General features: G+C 37.5%; 1 protein-coding gene across 1 annotated transcript; it reads right to left on the bottom strand.

The window, feature by feature from the left end:
- Positions 1 to 6,843: 6,843 nt before the first annotated feature.
- tmem161a (transmembrane protein 161A) lies at positions 6,844 to 19,396 on the bottom strand. The gene is made up of 12 exons (XM_055218329.2): positions 19,243 to 19,396; positions 14,675 to 14,778; positions 14,481 to 14,564; positions 14,277 to 14,374; positions 12,478 to 12,634; positions 12,210 to 12,361; positions 12,072 to 12,132; positions 11,846 to 11,989; positions 11,652 to 11,765; positions 11,381 to 11,555; positions 11,136 to 11,232; positions 6,844 to 7,895 (listed from the first exon to the last, which is right to left on the bottom strand). The coding sequence occupies exons 1-12, from the start codon at positions 19,243 to 19,245 to the stop codon at positions 7,600 to 7,602; spliced, it is 1,485 nt and encodes a 494-aa protein (XP_055074304.1). The 5' UTR covers positions 19,246 to 19,396; the 3' UTR covers positions 6,844 to 7,599.
- Positions 19,397 to 21,169: the final 1,773 nt, after the last annotated feature.

The raw sequence follows: 21,169 nt of genomic DNA, 5'->3' as shown, positions 1-21,169 counted from the left end.
TCAATACTTAAAGTGACAAATACTTAAAGTGACATATACCGCAACCCTAAACCGAAGCGACAATGGTTTGAAAATAGGACAAAAAAGTTGAGTAACCAATACGTGACAGTGACACAAACAGAAAAGCGTATTTCGCAAGAGTTCACGGGGGCGCGGAATTACATATGCTGACACATATGAGGTCAAATTTAGGGCAATAATGCATTTCTTTAATAATTTAATTACATTTTTTTTACAAATATTGCAATTTAATTTAATAAATAAACGAATAGCCTGTAACGAATTAACGAAAAGTGTAGATTACAGCATTGTTGTTGAACATTACAGTCACGTGACATAACGCAGTTAATACGTAAATAAACATAAATATAATACTATTCAACGCATTTTTAGTGTTATAGTGCAAACTACCATATTATGTAAATTTGCATTGTTCCTACACTGTAAAAAAAATTCCGTAGAAATTACAATTTATTGCAGGTGGGTTGTCGGTAATTTACCGTAGATTTAAATTTATTTACTGGCAAGAGTTTGTTCAAAGCATTCTGGGAACCAGAAATCATCAATCTTTTTCTTTTTTTGCTTCAGATTTTGTTTCCCAGAATGGTTTGCTTGATGCTGTTTTTTAAGTTTTACTCTGTAAAGACAAAGACTTGTAAATATTTAATGTTCATTTAACTTTGAACAAAATGTTGCCAGTAAAAAACATAAATTTAAATCTACGGTAAGTTACCGGCAACCCAGCTGCAATTTCGAGAGAATTTTTTTACAGTGTTACCTTTTGTATGCTACCACTGCCTAGTACCGAATTAAAACATTCTGCTTCCTTACATCATGATGCAGTGTCAATCCTTCTGGCACCAAAACGTTTACTAATAGTTAAAAAAGGAACCAGGGTACTAGTGTATTTTTTAAGTTACCATGTTACCTTTAAGTATACACGACAGTACATGAATATTGATAACAAACATCAAGGTTCAAAGCAGTACATTCCTGAATGATGTCCATTACCATGTGAAGGTACCAGCTGTTGTAGTCAAGACCACCAAAACCGAGACCAAGTCATGACCAAGACCAAGATATTAAAGGGCCGAGACGGAGTCAAGACCAAGACAGGCCGAGACCAAATCAAGACCAAGACCAGTGCAAGTCACTGCATTAAAACACTAAAATGTGGAATATGATTAGGCACTTCTTGTCTGTGTGTGTGTGTGCGTGCGTGCGTGCGTGCGTGCGTGTGTGTGTGTGTGCCATCAGAGAAGTTGATAAAATAATCAAAGGCATTGCAGATATGTGGGAATTTATCTTTGTCTATAAGCAAATAAAAGTGAACAAACACTAAAGAGCTGAAATCAACTTAACCATTTAATCTGAACTGTCTTTCCATGGCGTGCCATCCACTTAACACAATGCAGGTGTTTTTAGTAATAAAATTAGAAAAATTGTCATTGGGAGAAACTTAAACAATGCTTAAACAATGCCAACATCATATGCCAAACCTGAATAAACTGCATAAAATTAATGATAAAAAATAAATTTGTGATGTGCCATCAGTTGTGGTCTTGGCTGGTCTTGAAATAAAATTCCGAGTCCTCTTTCTTTGAGACCGAGACAAGACCAAGTAAAAATGCGGTCGATTCCAAGACGAGACCAAGACCTTTAAAAAGTGGTCTTGAGATTGAGACCAGTCTCGAGAACTACAACACTAGTACCAGCATACACAAAAATAGTTCCAGACTGTCAGTGGGGCAGTACTTTTTAAAAAAAAGGTCCATTTAGGTACAGATATGTATCAACTGATACCAATATGTATCTTTGAGGCACTAGTGACAGATTCTTCAACCTGAGTGTACATACATCTGCATCTGTTTTTGATCTCATTTCTGACCCTTGTTGTCACTACATACACTTCACGCTCCAAATCAAGACACACACTTATCACGAGTCCTGCCATGTACTCAATTACATTCAGATATTTTTTCAGACACCCGTTCGCACCATCTCGAAGCCCTTCAGCTATTAAAAAGCTGAAAATTGGCTGGAATTAGCCATCTCTCGTGCTCATCAGCGAGGCCTACCCTACCTCAGTTGAAAAGAGGGTCACAAGGGTCACGTCTGGGCAGCTCTCGAGGGGCCTATGGGGCGAGTCTGCGGGCAACGTCTGAATGGTCGTCGATTCAGTCCCTATAGCAACAGCCAGGACTGCAGTGGGACTCAGACTGGGCCTCCTGACAGATGCACATAATTCATGTGATTATATAGATGTGTCAACATCGTCACCCTTCACTTCATTAAGCCAGACACGACTACCAGACGTGTCATTGCCCAGCTTGTCATGGGAAAAAAATATACGTCTGAGTATAAGACGAGACGTTGCCGGGGCAGTGGTGGTCTGGGTGGCGAGACAGCGGAAAGAATGTAGACCGACTTATGCATGAATACCTTATACCGTCATTATATATATTTTTAAAGCAGATAAAAAAAACTTTCTGTAAAAATACAAGCTTGATATCTTTAATATTGTCTGAGTAGATCATTATTGAAATTAAACTTATGAGACTTTATCCTGGATTAATACAGACTCACATTAAATTATTTTTTACAGACAAATGCTAGATAGAATCAAAATTACATAACACAACAAATATCAAATTAGCAAACTTAAATCATTCATAATCAAACATATCAGTTTATCATTACATGCAAACATGTGACCTTTGATCAGCACCATGGTCTGTTCTGACTGTTAGTCAGATATCATCAGCCATAAATCATGTCATCTTTCAGAAAAAAAACACTACAAGCCTAGTGAAGCTATGAAGAAATAAGATTTCTTCAATATTTGTTTCTGATTATTGTTTTACATGCAGTTGTGTCTGAGAAAACAGGCAAAACTACAATGAATGGACAAAACCAATTTACACTCAAAAATACATTTTCTTACTATTTTTGTCTAATTTCCTGTGCTAATAATTCTTCAAAGAATATAAATGTACCTAAAAAGCAAGAAAATGACTAAAGATATTAAGTCAAAATTCATTTTATGCTTAAAACATAAAAGAAATCTTGCCAGTGATGTGAGAAAACTAAATTGCATTAAATACTTTATAAAGCTATTTCAAGTTTGGCAAATTTTCGTCTTATTTTAAAGCAACACTATGTAGTTTTTTTTACCTTTAAATAATGTCTCTAAAATTATTTCAGTGATAGAACAACTTTTAACTTGACAAATTGTACTGTTGCTGCAACCTGAGCAGCCTCCTAGCTTCTACAAGCACACTCTGAAAGTGGAGGTGGAGGGTAGGAAACACAGCCCCGCTCCTCCCCCTGAATGCAGAAGAGTGCCTGATACCAGGAACTGTTGTGCTTTTCAACCACATGGGGGAGCTGTAAGTCATTTTTACATGGAAACTACATAGTGTTGCTTTAAGCATAAACTTACAAAATTTTTATAATTTAGTGTAAAAAAAAACTTAATATTTTGTTTCTCAATTTAACGTATCTCAATTTAAGATTTGTTTTAAATATTTGTACTAGAAAACAAAACAAAAAGTGTATTCGACATTATACAGCACCGCAAGAACATGTGGATGACGTCAGAGTACCGCGAGAACGAGGCAAAATTACTGTGGGTTTACACCAAACGCAAAGCGTGCAATCGCATCGTGTTGCTCGCTTTAGATTACTCGCAGGATTTAACGCCACATTCAGACAGCCAGCGATGTTATCGCTGTGTGTCGCCCGTCTCCTTCAATGAGGTGTTTCTAAATCTGCTTGTCATAAACAAATGAGTACCATCCACTCCAGTAACTGACGAGAGAAGGATGACGTGAACTCCACTGCTTCGTTCTCATTGGTAGTTGCTCCCGAAATTCACTCAACATTTGCATAAAGTTAAACTTTTCTTAAAGGAACAGTATGTAGGATTGTGGCCAAAACTGGTATTGCAATCACACAACTGGTGGCCAATAGACAAAATGACAACATAAACATCAGTTGAGGGCTGCAACTCCACTTTTTAAATGACAATATCCTGGCCAGACCACTGTTGTCAGTGATTTAAGTATTTGAAATGAAAATGATTTCTTAATATCTAGTGACATATCAGGGCCATTTTATGATTAATTGATAAAAATTTCTTACATACTGTTCCTTTAACTTTCTCGCGTCGCTGGACACGCCCATACAGTCCCCAACGGTCACTTTCGCTTGTGCCGCCGGAAGTCGCTCGGTTTCCATTGAAGTTAATGTTATCGCGTCGCTCTGCTACTGCTGGTCGCTGGCTGTCTGAATGGGGCGTAACTTCATGTCATGCGAATTTTTCGCTCGAGTTGAATATTTTCAACTTGGGCGGAGACACGTTTGAGGCGAATAGCGCGTGTTTTCACGGCAAACGCGCCGCCCATATCGCGTAATTCGCATCGCCCCACGCTAGGACGTCTTTGCATTGACTTTGTATGTAATCTACTCGCGCAAATAGTTCAACTCGCATCTGGTGTAAACCCACATTTAACCTTCATTCAGACAGCCAGCGACGTTATCGCTGTGTGTCGCCCGTCTCTTTCAATGAGGCGTTTCTAAATCTGCTTGTCATAAACAAATGAGTACCATCCACGCCAGTAACAGACGAGAGACGGATGACGTGAACTCCACTGCTTCGTTCTCATTGGTGGTCGCTCCTGAAGTTCGCTCGTCATTTGCATAAAGTTAAACTTTTCTTACCCCCCATTCAGACAGCCAGCGACCAGCAGTAGCAGAGCGACGCAATCTCATTCATTTCAGTGGAAACCGGGCGACTTTCGGCGACACGAGCGAAAGTGACCGTTGGCGACCGTATGGGCGTGACCAGGGACGCGAGACCCATTCAGACAGCCAACGACAAGCAGTAGCAGAGCGACGCAATCTCATTAATTTCAATGGAAACCTGGCGACTTCCGGCGACACGAGCGAAAGTGACCGTTGGCGACCGTATGGGTGTGTACAGCGACGCGAGAAAGTTAAGAAAAGTTTAACTTTATGCAAATGTCGAGCGACTTTCGGGAGCGACTACCAATGAGAACAAAGCAGTGGAGTTCACGTCATCCTTCTCTCGTCAGTTACTGGCGTGGATGGTAAGCAGATTTAGAAACGCCTCATTGAAAGAGACAAGCGACACACAGCAATAACGTCGCTGGCTGTCTGAACGAGGGGTAACGTTGCTGTCTGTCTGAATGAGGGGTAATTTTCTCGCGTCGCTGGACACGCCCATACAGTTGCCAACGGTCACTTTCGCTCATGTCGCCGGAAGTCGACGGGTTTCCATTGAAATGAATGAGATCACGTCGCTTTGCTATTGCTGGTCGCTGGCTGTCTGAATGGGGCGTTAGACTTCTCTGTATGAATTCGAATCGCTCTAGCGGTGCTTTGATGTCATCACTTGTCGGTTCTGCGGGCGCCGCATGAAGTCGAACAAGTCTAAAAATAGGCTACCACGTAGGCCTACACAGGGAACAAAAATGGTCCCAACATGATGTCACTGCACTTTAAAGTCCGAGTTTGTCATACCACAGAAAAAAACTGTTAGCAACCCAGCCGTACACTCTAAAAAATATTTAACTCAGGGCTGGGTAACTATAGGAAAGAACACATTTCTGGGTTAAAATGACCCAAATAATGGGTTGTTTTAACCCAACTGCTGGGTTATTGTTAATCAACCATGTTGACACAACCCAACAGTTGGGTTAAAACAACCCATTATTTGGGTCATTTCAACCCAGAAATGTGTTCTGTCCTATAGTTACCCAACCCTGGGTTAAAAACAACCCAATATTTTTTAGAGTGTATTTAAATGAAAAAAGAGAACGCCAAGTAAATATAAAAAGTTATCAAAATCTTAAAAAAAGGCAGGATTTTCTGCTTTCAAACGCTGTAGGCGTGTCTGTCGACGGTAAAACCACGCCCACTCGCTGAAAAGCTGCCTTGGGGCGAGGAAATGCTCGGTGGCTCCAGTGCATCATCGAGCCATGATTTTAGGCCCACCCAAAAAAATCTAAACTCAAAAATGGTAAAAAAAAAACTGTACAACATAGTTCAGTCCTTGTAATGTGTTTCAGCAATACATTTTTTAACATTTATAATGTGTTTATAAACAATTCTATATAAACAATTTTACAAGGGCAAGAACTAATAAGAAGTATATCTGTAAAAGAGGTAAACTTTTTAAATAATTGTGACAAGGATATAAAAATGTATACATCACTTTGTAAATTCAAGAATTTTTTTTTTAAAAGTGATAAAAAATTATATAAGTTAATATGAAATATCCGAGTATGTAATATTTTAACTATTGTATTATTATATGAAATGTGTATTTCATCATATTTAAAGTGTATATATATATATATGTATACAGTACTAAATGTAATATTGCGATACCAATACAAACTACTGCTAGTATGGTACTAATATGAACTATGATATGCAAAGGTATACTTTTAACCCCTTTGACAACTAGGTAAAAGTTACCATATTTCCTGACAGTGTAAAAAATCAACATTTTTGAAGAGCATACTTGTTTTGAAACATCTACAATGTTTTCCACAACAAATGGGATGGGATGAAGCACTGATGTTTTAACTTTTTCAAACAATTTACAAGATTTTATAATAAATCTAAATATATAAATCTTACTTTGTAAGATTTTTTTACAAATCTAATTAGCAGCAATTGACATTTCTTCAATTTTATTGTACATCATATTTTATTTATAACAGCATCAGCCATTAAATAAAGTATACTTCTGTAGTATACTGTATTGCCAAATAATCATATAAATCATAGAAAAACAAACCAACAAACAAGACATGTTTTTCCTAAATAATTTATTATTCAGAATCAAATAAATTGTTGATTGACACAAGAAAATGAATAAATAAATCTGCATATTATCAGTAAAACTTAACATTGTTAGCTTGTCTAAATGATATGAATCCCTGATGATTTCAGATAATGATTGAAAAAAAAAACAGTAGTTTGGCAGCTAATGTAGTGGACAAAATGACTGAAAAAATAATGAAAGTAAATGTTAAGGACCGCAATTAGCTACATTAAAAGTCATCAGCCATAGCAAACACAATATTTAAAATACACTGTAACATTCTGATAAAAAATCCAAGGCAAAGTACAAAATGAAATTAACTCAGATTTCATTTCATCACTGCAGCGCTACAGAAATCTGCACTTGAAGATGTTGTGCTGGTGGGAGAAACGCTATTTCGGACCGCATCCCTGAGTTCACAGGCCTTTAAGAATTGCATCGGATGCAAAGATCATCATATTGCGAGTTTATAGTGATTATGTAAATGAGGCATCTGGCCAATTGTTGCATCAGTTCCAGTTGTTATGCTAACAAAACTTATCTTTGATTGTACAAAAAAAAAATTTCTAGCGCGTACCAGCAACGTGCTAATTCATAACCACAGGGATTACGAAGTGCACATGTTTAGATGGTCAAACATGACTGTTTGTTTCGAAAATCCAGTTTTTATGATGTTATGCTGTCAATATAGTTTACAGGACCGTCCTTGATGACTGGATTTAGTGCATAATTTCAGGACACTATCAATTGTGCATTAGATACTGGTGGAAGTAGATGCCGAACAGACTGCTGATGAGTTGACAGGCTGCAACCCACCAAGTGAGGAAGGCAAAGATGCCCCTGAAGAAGAGGGGGGTGAGGACCCCACGTAAGGCAGCGAACAACTCTGTCAGGTGGGCGACGGTGGCTTGGACGTCTTCTTCAATGTCTTCCATGTCCTCATCATCTTCGAGCCTGGGGGCCGGCGAAGGTGTGACGGGAATGATGGGAGCGGGGGTCACGCCTGGAGTTTCTGCTCCGAGTCCCCATGAGAAGTCACCTGAGAAGTAGTAGTAACATTAGCTTAGATTTTTAACTAGAGATGCACTGATAAGCCAATGCTGATTTTGTTTATGACCCAAATGGGTGATTCTCGCGAAATTAGACTTATGAGGTGTCACTTTGATAAAAAAAAGTAAATGCAAAAAAAGAGTATCAAAATAAGAAGCATACAGTTACAAACATCTCTTCATGTACTATTTTGCACATGATTTCAAATGACATCATACAAACCAATTTTGTTGTTTTTTCCACATTTAAGGCGAAAATTTTCATTACCGTAATGTGTCCATGACTGGATTTGGGTTCTTTGACATGGAAATATTTATAATTAAAAAATCTAAAAAATAAAAAGCTCCAGTGCATTTTATACTATAAACATTTACAGTAAAGAAATGTGGTGTTTTGTGATCATTGGTAAATGTAGAGACAATAATAAGGAATATAAATGTGTCCAAGAACAATTTTCTCATCCTCTGCAACAATTTTCAATCATTGTTTAAGCCCTCAATGAACTAACATTTTCAAAAAAAAAAAAAAAAAAAAATTGTTGGAAGTGACATAATTGACTGTGACACTCAAGATGGCTACCAGGTAAGCAGTTGTTATATTTTCTCTCCAGATAAAAGTGGAAATTTTGTGTCATAGTACCTAGACAACTTTTTAGTTCTCATTACCGGAACATGAGTTTGTAAATGCATATATTTAACGGAATATCATGTTGCGGCAATTATTGTTTTTGATAATAATATTGTAAATAATTCTATAGGAAATATTTTTTAAATCTTCTAAAAACAATGAGTATAGTAGGTTCAGACCTTAATCTTATATGTGCAAAAAAAAATGGCTTCAAGGGATTTTTAAAAATTCTTATGCTGGACACCTTCTAAATCTGGATTTCGTGAGAATGACCCAAATGCATAAATACGTATATAATGTAAATACCATGCACTGGTTATTTGTGAGGTATTTTGTGAGCTTTTTAGCATGTTAGCATGACGTCCTCGGTGGAAAGCCATTTGTTCAAATGTATAAGCATTCATATTCAGAAAACGTTGCAAGCACCATCAAAAAATGCCTAAGCTGGTTATTAAATATATTGATTATTGATCGATGTGTCACTATTTTAAAGGTAGCAGTATATTTAAAGGCCAACTGGGTTTAATATAATGGTTACAAGATGCAAAACATGCTACCGAGATTTACGCAAGATTACATATTAACTGATATTTAACCCCCCGTTCAGACTACAATTGACTAGCAGTAAAGCCCGGAGTAGAGTCAGTTTTTTTACGTGTATGTGAATGTACGTGCACAGTCAAACGCACAGCCTTGCAAAGTATAGGCGGGTGATTCTCACGAAACCATTGAAACACCACGGCACTAATGATTTTAGCTTTAAAATGTGTAATATAGTAACATTAAAAAGCATCAGAATTAACACAATACTGTGTTCTACCTTGCACAATGTGTGATTTCAACATAAGAATTTATAATTGTAAATTTTATCTCATTTTCTGCTGAAATTCTCATTACCGCAATGTGTCCGGCTGTGTTTGAACATGCGTTATGTTGTAATTTAATCAAATTAACACAAAAATATTAAGAAAAAAAATAAATAGATATTTTGCTAGACTACTTTAGATGACAGAAAAAATATTTACTGAATATTCATGTATAATAATAATGAAGAAAAATTAGGAAAATGATGTGTCCATGCCTGATGTTCTCATCCTCCGCAACACTTTTTGAGAACAGTTTAAGCACACATAAAGAATTTTAATAAAGTTTGATTTTGAGTGACCAAGCACATGGACCAGTTACTTCAAGATGGCTACCAGGTTAGATCATTTTTTTTTACAGTTAATTTGAAATATTGTCTTGTCAGAATGCTTACACAACATTTTGATTATCATTACCGCAACAGATGCTTATTAAATGTTAATTTAATTAATAGAAGCATAATACTTTGATTTTAAATGCATTTGCAGAATCTCCAAATTATGTTCTTTCAAGTTTGTCATTTCATTTTGAAAATATGTCAGTGTTGATGTTTTCTGACTGTTGCGGTAATGAGATTTTTTAGGACTAATTTTTTAAATTATGTTACAAAAAGTGTTAAATGATAAGTAAAAGTTTTTAAATTAATGTTCCCATTTACTCCAGACTTTGTTTTTCAATGTCTGGTGGGAAAAAAAGTACATTTAAGCAATTTTTACATTTTCATGCTTGACATTTTTAAAACCAAGTTTTCGTGAGAATCACCCAGGCCCTGTCCCAAATTGCACACTCCAGAGTCCACACTTTGATGACATCATATAGTGCAGACCTTAGGCCCCCTCGATGCGAGTCTATGAGCGCATACTAGAGTCGTATTTTGGGACAGACTCAAGCTTCACGCCGGAAATAGGAAGAGAAGTTGCCCATCAATGTGAACTCCTCCCATCCGTCGTCTGATTGCTCTTTCACAAAGACTTCTGGGTTGGTAAAGTGCGTGGAGCCTGGAGCAGTTCGGGCTTCGCCGAAGACCGCATCAAGGGTGCAAAGGGGGCGCCGGTGAGCATACTTCGGAACGTCAAAATGACAGCTGGGACACCCTACGGACTCGTAGCATGCGCAATTGAAGGCCACAAGACTGAAAGTCCACATGAAGTTGCTATTTGGAACAGGGCCATAGTTTATTTGACTCGTACGTGTACACAGACATTCAACGCATGCGCATTGCGACAAAATGCAATGCATCTCCTGGGCTACAACCTACATTCTCCGGTATGCACATGCGCAACCTACGCGTACAATGTATGCGCCGTTTCAAAAATCCAGCAGAGCGTGCACAGTACGGCCGCAAATTGCATCACGCGTACTGTATGTAGACCCTCGTGCATGCGTAAAAATTGACTATACTTCGGCCTTAACAGAGCTATATGATCTCAATCATTTCACTGGAAGCTTGCCGACTTCTGGCAACACGTTGGCTACCAAATGAGGCTTGTCCATCAGCGCAGCAAAGTTGAGAAAAGTTTAACTTAATGCAAATGATGACTTTGTGGGAGCGACTACCAGTGAGAAGGAACAAGTGGAGTTCATGTTATCCTTCTCTCGTCAATTACTGGAGTGGATGGTACTCATTTGATTATGACAACTAAAATGAGGAAAAACCTCATTGAAAGAGACAAGCGACACACAGCAACAAAGCCACTTGTAATGTGTACAGGGTATAATGGTGGATGCATTGACCAACCTAGAGATTTGAGCGCCAACGTTGAGAAGAGGACAAGCAGAACAGGCAAAATATACTGCAGGGTGACCACTGTCAGGTAGCAGAAAATTCGTGTCACCTGCACAAACAAAAAAGTGTTCATTATTACACACAGTAACAAAACACACATTTGAGAATTTTTGTAAACGGCATCACTGTGGACTCAGTTGAAGTAAGCCCTAATGTTTGCACATAAAAACAAAGGTTGCTTTGAAATGCCATCGTGCCTTTCTCTGGATGTCAAGGGCAGCGATACGCCCCGCCTCTTTTTTCATTTGCTCCACCCACTTCTGAGCCAGGTTGAGGTACGCCTGCAGGTGGTACCTCGTGAGCAGAAGCCGCAATACACAGAGGCCTACGATTGTCCACAGACGCACCGAGTTGAAGGCTGAACTGGAGAGTCTATGAAATGGGGAAAAAACAATTATTATGACGATATAAAGAAACTTGACTTCAAACATATTCATTTAAATAAAGAATATAATGAAATAAACATACAAGGTGACTGAGGTTTTTCCCAAGGGAGCATTGCCAAGAAAGTCGCGAGCAATAGGTTTGATCCACAATACCAGAATAACCAGTGGAGACAGAAAACTCATATGCAACAAAATTCTGTAAAAAAAAAAATGCAGTTGTTTTGGTAGTTGTGTATTTCAATGTAGAGCATCAAGAAACAGCAAAAGATATCTTACTGAATGATTGGACGGTCAGCATTCATCTGAACTGCGTCCAGGTGAGTTTGGGCCAATCGCAGTCCGGGGAAAGCGAGGAGAGCTCCGATAAAGGCACAAACAACAGCCAAACCCAACTTTACAGTCAGCTTGGTAAAGGGAATTCTGACCAAAGACATAAAAAAATAAAGTGTGACTGTCTTGATACAGAATTTGTAATGCATCCAAACATCAATGCATTACTTACGACCACTCGTAGCCTTGCTGTTTGGCAAAAACTTCGAAATTGTCAAAGAGACTGGTAAAACCTGCAAAAATGGATGAAATGAATTTAAATATCTATGTGATGTATGTAAACGTACACTACTTTGAATAAACCACATACCAGGCTCAAGGCCGAACTCCAAGTAGTCTTCTCTGACTACAAGAACCAGCATGGCCACGAGCAGAGATAAGAAGCCAAAAGCCAGACATACCGAGCGCTCTCCACCCTCCTCAGAACTGAAATAATGGCTCATAAGGACATACAGGGTCCTCCTGAAAACTTTGGTCAAGGAGAATTTTTTTTGAAGATGTTTATGATACTTTAAAATACTGCCAAGTTCAATCTTATCTGAAGGCTCAGGGTTTGTCACTGCGGAGATGAAGGATACAGGCAGAAGAAAACAGTCAGCACACACCAGATGGCAGCGATATTGACCTCCTTGCTGGCGTCCACAATGCTGTAATAGCCTTCGGTGAAGAGGTAGATCCCTGTGGCATAGACTGCAAAGTCAATAAGCCACTGGTACTCAACGAAAAACCGCAGAACTGTGGAGAGAAAGGAAAAATTGGGATGATAGAATGAGCTGGGCTTAGCCTTTAAAGGGGACATATCGTGAAAATCTGACTTTTTCCATATTTAAGTGCTATAATTGGGTCCGCAGCGCTTCTACCAACCTAGAAAATGAGAAAAAGATCAACCCAGTAACTAAGTTTTGGTAAACCATTCTCTGCAAGCATGTGAAAAAGTAGGTACTTGAAATTTGGCTCCCCCTGTGATGTCAGAAGGGGATAATACCGCCCCTTAATCTGCACTATCCAACAACAACACTGCCATTTAGTGCAGAGATCAGCTCATTTGCATTTAAAGGACACACCCAAAACGGCACATTTTGCTCACACCTACAAAGTGGCAATTTAACATTTTAAAATAAATTATCTATATGATATTTTGAGCTAAAACCTCACATACGCATTCTGGGGACACCAAATGTTTTTTACACATTTAAAAAAAAACTCTTGTGAAATGTCCCCTTTAAAGGGAACATGTGTAGATATGGAAAACATAAAAAAGTATCATAGGTAAAATATAACAAACATGATTCTAAAGTAGCCAAAAACACTTCTATGTTTTTAATGTAGGAAACAATGAAATTGACAACATAATAAGCAAACTTTTAGAATCATGTTTAAAGGATCCGTCAATTTTCTTTAAAAAATCCAGATAATTTACTTCATGTCATCCAAAATGTTATTGTCTTTCTATGTTCAGTCGAGAAGAAATAATATTTTTTTTATAATAAACATTCCAGGATTTTTCTCATTTTAATGGACGTTAATGGACCCCAACACTTTACAGTTTTAATGCAGTTTCAACGATGTTTCAAAGGACTCTAAACAATCTCAAACGAGGCATAAGGGTCTTATCTAGCGAAACGATTGTCATTCTCGACAAGAAAAATAAAAATATGCACTTTTAAACTACAACTTCTCGTTTATCTCCGGTCCAGTGACGCGCTAGCGTAATTTCGTAATGGCGTGGAAAGGTCACGTGTTACATATATGAAACGCACATTTGTGGACCATTTTAAACAATAAACTGACACAAAGACATTAATTTGTATCATTCCACATACAACAACGTCATAACAGTCCTCTTTCTCCACACTTGTAAACACTGTTTAGTCAAAGTTTTGCATACGTCCTCCGTGACCTCTTGACGTGATGACGTATTACGTGAGGTTGCGCTGGCGCGTCACAGGACCGGAGGAAGACGAGAAGTTGTGGTTTAAAAGTGATTTTTTTTTTCTTGTCGAAAATGACAATCGTTTCGCTAGATAAGACCCTTATGCCTCGTTTGTGATCATTTAGAGTCCTGCATTAAAACTGTTACGTGTTGGGGTCCATTAAAGTCCATTAACATAAGAAAGATCCTGGAATGTTTTCCTCAAAAAACATAATTTCTTCTTGACTGGACGGGGAGAGACATTGGCATTTTGGGGGACATGGTGGTGAGTAAATTATCTGGATTTTTTTTAAGAAAATTGACTAATCCTTTAACATTTACAGATTTTATTAGTATGCGTGTTCCCTCAGAATCGAACCCATGACCTTTGCATTGCTAACCCTCTACCAGTTAAGCTACAGAAACAATGCACTTCATATTTCAGATGCATCAATCAAGACCTACCAAGAGCATCCATGACATTAACAGGAGCACTGTCCAAGTGAAGATCAATGTCTTTCGGCACTGTAAGCGGCTTGGATTCTCCGTGTCCATTTTGTCTCCTAAGAAAACAAACAAACACATGAGATCAGAGGATTACAAAGGTTACCCAAACTAGTTAACCGACAACAGTTATACATATTCAAACTGATGCAAGATGATTCCGACCTCTCTCGCCTTCCCGTCTTGGGAATCTGCTTTCCTGCAAGGGCACACAGCTCACCCTCCGATGGATGTTTGAACCTGAAAAGACTGAGAAAACAAAGAGGCCTGGATATTAGAAAAAATTACCCACATCTTATTTGTTTATCTAGCCCACCCGAACCGACAGTGCAGTTTATACAATGTATGTGCACACTTACCTGCCATTACATAAGAGCCAGCGTGCAAAAGAGAGATGTGGAGCCATTCTTTGCATTATGCTGACCGCCAGCAAGCTCACCACCAACTGAACACCCATTAGAGCCTTAAAAAGACATTTTACAGAAAATATATTTTTAAACTGCATAAAGCAATGTCCCACTGATCATTAAAGTCCCTATGAAATAAAAAAAAGTTTTTTCATTTTTCATTTTTTAGTATGAATATGTTATTCTTAGCAATTTCTAGACGGTTTCAGCAGTAACAACATAAACAAACGGCTTTCGTAGAACACACATAACTTCTGGTAAACTTCGCTAAAAATAAATAACAACAAAGTTCTTTTAAAGTAGTTTATGTATATAACAAGCAAAATAAACAAAATGTAGATGTCTTTCTTTGTTCAGTCGAGAAGAAATTATGTTTTTTAAAGGAAATCATTCCAGGATTTCTTAATTTAATAGTCTTTAATGGACCCCAACAGTTTAGTTTCAATGCAGGTTAAAATTGCTGTTCCAACACAGCTTCAAAGGGCTCTAAATGATTCCAGCCGAGGCATAAGGGTCTTATCTAACAAAACGATTGTCATTTTTGGCAAGAAAAATAAAAAATATGCAGTTTTAAACTGCAACTTCTCGTCTTGCACCAACCCTGTGACGCGCCTGTGCGACCTCACGTAATGCGGAATGACGTCGAAAGGTCACGCGTTACATATGTGAAATGCACATTTGCGGACCATTTAAACCAATAAACTGACACGAAGACATTAATTAGTATCATTCCACATACAACAATGTCTGAACGGTCAACTGTCTCCACACTTGTAAACACTGGAGCGGTAGTTTTCGTATAATCTTTCGACGTGATGACGCATTACGTGATCACGCACTACGTGAGGTCGCGCTGGCGCATCACACGGCTAGTGCAAGACGAGAAGTTGTGGTTTAAAAGCAAAAAAAATCTTGCTGAAAATGACACTTGTTTTGCTAGATAATTATACCCTTATGCCTTATTTGAGATCGTTTAGAGTCCTTTGAAGCTGTGTTGAAACTGTAAACTGTTGAGGTCCAATAAAGTCAATTAAATAATTGAGAAAAATCCTGGAATGTTTTCCTTAAAAAAAAAAACATAATTTCTTCTTGACTGAACAAAGAAAGACATCAACATTTTGGATGACATGGGGGTGAGTAATTTATCTGGATTTTTATTTTTAGAAAGTGGAGTAATCCTTTAAACTGAAAAAAAATGCACTTAGAATATATAAGCATTTAAAATTTACAGTCTCTCACTTTTGCCAATAAGGATCAAATATTTCAATGACATAATTTTGCACTTCAGCTTCTCATCCTATTCCAGGCTGTCAGGTAAATTAAACCCTATTGGTTACTCTAACAGGAGGAGGAGCCACTTAATAATATGCCCCACCCTAACTTCCTGTTTCAGTAGAAATTAAGTCAATGCATTCTTTAAAAGGAATGTTCGACCATTAGGAAAATTAACCATGGTTTTATTACAGTAAAAGTGTAGTAAACATTAAGCATTCAGATTGATTACTATTTGAATTACCATAACACAACCAACAAACACCATGGTTAAACTATGTTTATTGTAATGAGACCATTGTAAATTTGCAGTTAAGGCGGGCGTACACGGTGCGATTTTTGCTGTCGTAGGAGCTCGCATGCGATTTTTTTTTTTCTCGGGACCAAATCGTTCATGCTCGTATGGTCGCGGCTCGCACCGTGTGAGAGGAATTACGAGCCGAGCCGAGCAGGTTACGAGCACCTTACGACCTCCCGATAATTTTTAAACATTTAAAAAGTTCGGGAGCTGTCGGTATAAATTCGTAGTGTTGGTGCGAGTGAACGAGACGATCTGGCAAAGCACTTGAAGTTGACCAATCAGAATGTACAAAACACAGAAGAAGAAAGACAAATGTGGCACTGCTACCTCAAATCTGGACGACAACTCTATAGCTGGCTATATGTTTCGCGCACACACTCCGGTGACCGGACATCATGACAAATATGACAGGTCCTTCAGTGACGACCTCTTGATCAGCTTCTTTGCCTGAAAAACCTGTCATACGTGTTATTGTGATGTCCGGTCACAGCTTTAAATGTGTGCGGAAACAGGAGAGAGTGTAGATTAAGCTATAAAACGAGGGTTACTTTTTGATATTAAAACTTTTTTGTTTTACTTTGTAATACTGTTGATTTTTCTTTACTTGTTAATATGTTTATCATTATTTACAATCTAAACATAAAATAAGCCAACTAAAATATGTAATAAATAAATATAAAAATTATTAGACTCCGTGCAGAGACCACTGGTTTAAACAGTATAGGATGGACAAAGAATGTCGCAATTTTGTGTAATCCAAGCTGTGCCAAAGTCGCTGTAGTACAGTTTCATAAATGAATGGATATTAAAAGGGCTGGCGTGACAGAGAATAAAAAGCAACGGAATGTCCATGTTTAATGGGCTATAAGATATGCATTTATTGTTTTACACTTTTTACTCATATAATAAATCCAAAATAAATTGTCAATGAACAAGAGACTATATTAAACATGATGATCATACGCGGAGACGACGTTTTCCAGATTATATGGAGATTCTGCTTTAACAAGAGCTTAAACGTTTTTGTTCGGTGTTTTTTACCCATATATATATTTTTTACATATTTTCGACCAAAGGAACACATGATATAGCCCAATGTAAGTTGTTATGATAGCCTAAGCTTGTTCTGAAATGATGAGAATATTTAAATGACTAAAAATGTAGGCTATCTCTGAAACTTTATTTAAATAATGATTAATTTGTTTGTTTTCATACTATATTGGTATTGCTATGTATTAATTTACATAGGCCTACTGAGAAAATGCCATATATTAATATGCAATGCCTTCTGTATGGCATTTATTTTGTACATTTACATGAGCACAAATGCTGCGTGCTCACTTTTACTTCAAGACCCCGCATTGACCGAGGGTCCGCGTACATTTGCACTAGACAATGCAAACAAGCCTAGACAATGTGCTTAATATTACATTAAATGATTTTCGTTTTACAAATTAATATTTGGCTGGAGATGTATTGTCTAAATAATTTAATCATAAAGGAAAAGACGTGTTACGTTATCTTACCTTGCGTTTTACCTCAATTGCTCCTCATTCTGCATTTACAAATAAATAAATATGCCCACTGAATTTGTTTTTAAACGGTCATATTTATAAAAAAGCAACAATATATGTAACATTAATAATACCAATATAGATATTTACTTGGCACTACAATCATGATATATTAAGAAGATAAAACCGCATATGCGCTAGCAAGAAAAAACACTGCCAGAGAAATTCCTTCACCGCCACAGCACTAGACCTATATTGCAATTTCGGAATGCATAAACAGAAATACAAAAAAACAGAAACAGTTTTCTGCACAACAGCCAATATCTTTGCCGTATTCTTCTTGTTTTATTTTTTGTACATTCTGCCACTCACAGGTGCGAAATTGCTTACGTCAGAATTCCTCAAGTCCTACAGTAAAATCTTGTCGTGTGTGACTGCGTACGAATTATTTTCGCATAAACTCACTCGTGTCGTGTGCGAGAGCTCACGACGTTCCGACCGTCAGAATTCGCACCGTGTACGCCCAGCTTTACTGTAGTCTCGTTAAAAATAAAACAAAAAATGAAAAGTGCAGCTCATGTTTCATGCTCATTTAAGTTAACAAATATTAGCACAAATATTTGTTATTTAAGCTGTAAATGTAAAGTTCCCTAAATTAGTTTAAGTGGTACTACTTTTCTAGGCGGAAGAAGTTTCAGTTATGGGTTATTGTTTTCTATGTAAACAGTCACTTTCTGGTACCCTTGCGCGAACTGTGCAAAAGTTACTTTGCCAGCTTCATAGCAGGAGATTGAAAATAAGTTTTCACATTGAAGGTTAGTAAGCGATTTTATCGCTTAGGTCTTACGATGACACGTGTAATACTTTTGTATTTTCACGTATAACCTATTTGAAATGTTTTACGTCGAAGGGTGCAAGTACACTTCAAGGCAAATTGTTTTACCAACTAAGGTAGGGGTTTTTGGGGTAAAAGACATTTGGTTTGATTCGGTATTATTACAAAACTTTACTTCTCAAACTGTTTTACTGTAGGACTGTGCCAATCACTCAGCACTGACTGGAGTCATGCTGTCAAAAGTTAGAGCAGGTGGTCAGTTCAAACCCCCAACACATTGCGAGACATGCAAGGGTTGTTAGCAGCCATGCTACAGCTAACCATCCGATATTACACTAAAAGGGCACAACTGAGACGCATATTGCATAAAAAACGGAGCCATTTCTTTATAGTTTCTTTAAGGTTATATAAAGTAACACGCCTGCTATGGACCCAAAATAGAAATGCAGAGCCAAACCAGCCCAACACAAAACCTGAGTAATCGTAAATGCTAGCATGACAACAATACCAGGGCTATAAAGTAAAATAATAAAACTGATTAGTCGCAAGCAAGTGCACGATTAGTTAAGTTAAAAGCAACTTAAATAAACATACTGACCATTTTCCTTAAGTGAGTTTAATGAATGAGTTTGTCCCATGTAGCGGCGCACGCGTGGTTACACTTGTTCCAACAGCTGAAAGAGTATTTTGATGACGTAGGCGTCAAGCGCTCGCTCTGATTGGGGCATTCCGACGCCGTACAAGAACTGCGATTCGATTGGCCGAGGAGTGAAAGGGGTCTTCGATTTGATTCGCCCCCGACGCGAAACTGCAAATGTCTTCAGTTTTTCTTCAAGGACAAAAATAACACAGGTCAAGAGGTGTGACGACACATGTGAGGTGTTGTGTCAACATAGACTTTTAAAGCCAACGACTTTTATATGTATGTATTTTTGTGTTTCTTTCAAACATTGTATGATTATGACATTTTTCTATAGTTTATTTTTGTTAAAGTATACTAGGCCTAACCATGGTTTCTGGCAGATGGATTACTATTTAAATGACCGTAAGTGTATCACAGATATCATGCTTAAACTATAAATACTATAGTGATGCAGTTGTAAAAATGTGGTTACTATGGTTTTACTACCAATACCATAGTTAAAGTATGGTTAGTGTAGTAAAATAAGGGATTTCTCAATCTCTCCCCCTTTCTTTCAGTCTCTGTTAAACACATAAAATTATATTTGTAGTTAGGCATATATGAATTATATTAAATTATCACATAATGGGGTGGTTTCCCGGACAGGGATTAGACTAGTCCTAGACTAAAATAAATGTAAGAGCTGTCCAAACTGAAAACAAACTGTATTGACGTATCTTAAAATCCATCAGTGCCCTTTGTTTTGCCTCAACATGCACAGAAGTGATGTTTTTAAGTAAGGCATATTTGTTAAAACTAGTTATATTTCTTAATTAAACTAAGGCCTAGTCCTGGCTTAAACTAATCCCTGTTTGGGAATTCCACCCCATTATATCTTTAAAATTGATTATATAGTCTACATTGCTGCTTAGAGGCTACAGTTTCACAACTGTAACAACTGTTTATTGTGATGAATTTAAAGGAAAACACCACAGTTTTTAATATTTTACTATGTTCTTACCTCAAGTTAGATTAATTAAAACACACCTATCTCTTTATTCAATGCGTGCACTTAATCTTTGTACAGCGCGTCGTGAATGTGTTAGCATTTAGCCTAGCCCCATTCATTCCTTAGGATCCAAACAGGGAAGAATTTAGAAGCCACCAAACACTTCCATGTTTTCTTTATTTAAAGCTCCCCTGTGTTTTTGAAGCTTTGATTATAGTGCGCAATATAACATGTGTTTCATGTGTAAAAAAACGCTGTATTTTTCACACAATTTACTTAGCTGTATAGCGCTGTTTTCACTGTCCTCAAAACAGGCTGATGTCTTCCTTGTTCTATGAAGTCCCTCCTTCAGAAATAAGTAACAAGTTCTGATTGTGTAGTTTGATTAGTGTGTTTTGATTCGATAGCAGCTTAGCTTGCTGTTAGCTTAGCTTGTGACTGTATTCCTGTGGGTGGAGTTTAGTCAAAAAACTTGACTGATGCCATTAAAACAGGAACTAGAGGGCTGTAGTCCAAACCGGCTGTTTGCTGTAGGCTTTGAAAAGCGAATTCTGTTAAAGAAATATCACCTGGAAGTGAACTTTGAGCTTTATCATTTTACAGGTATTATTTATGCTACTTTAGCAAAATTACACACTAACTAGGGTTTAAAAAATGGGATCAAAAAGAATGTGACCTTTAAAGACACAGTAGTTACACAAGTATGGTGGCACAAAAGAAAACGTGATTTTTTTTAAGCGGATAACAAATGGTGGAAGAGCACTTAGTTTGCAGCACTTGGACCTTGGGCAGTAATATTGACAGAAGTTTGAGCGAGAGGGGGAGGAGTGAAGAATGATGATGTTACTGCGCCGAGGTCGAAATGCTGCAAACTAAGTGCTCTTCCACCATACA

This window comes from Misgurnus anguillicaudatus, chromosome 23 (assembly GCF_027580225.2).
Source record: "Misgurnus anguillicaudatus chromosome 23, ASM2758022v2, whole genome shotgun sequence".
Taxonomy (NCBI): domain Eukaryota; kingdom Metazoa; phylum Chordata; class Actinopteri; order Cypriniformes; family Cobitidae; genus Misgurnus; species Misgurnus anguillicaudatus.
The sequence above is the reverse complement of the archived record's forward strand: the minus strand, read 5'-3'. Positions and strand labels throughout refer to the sequence as shown.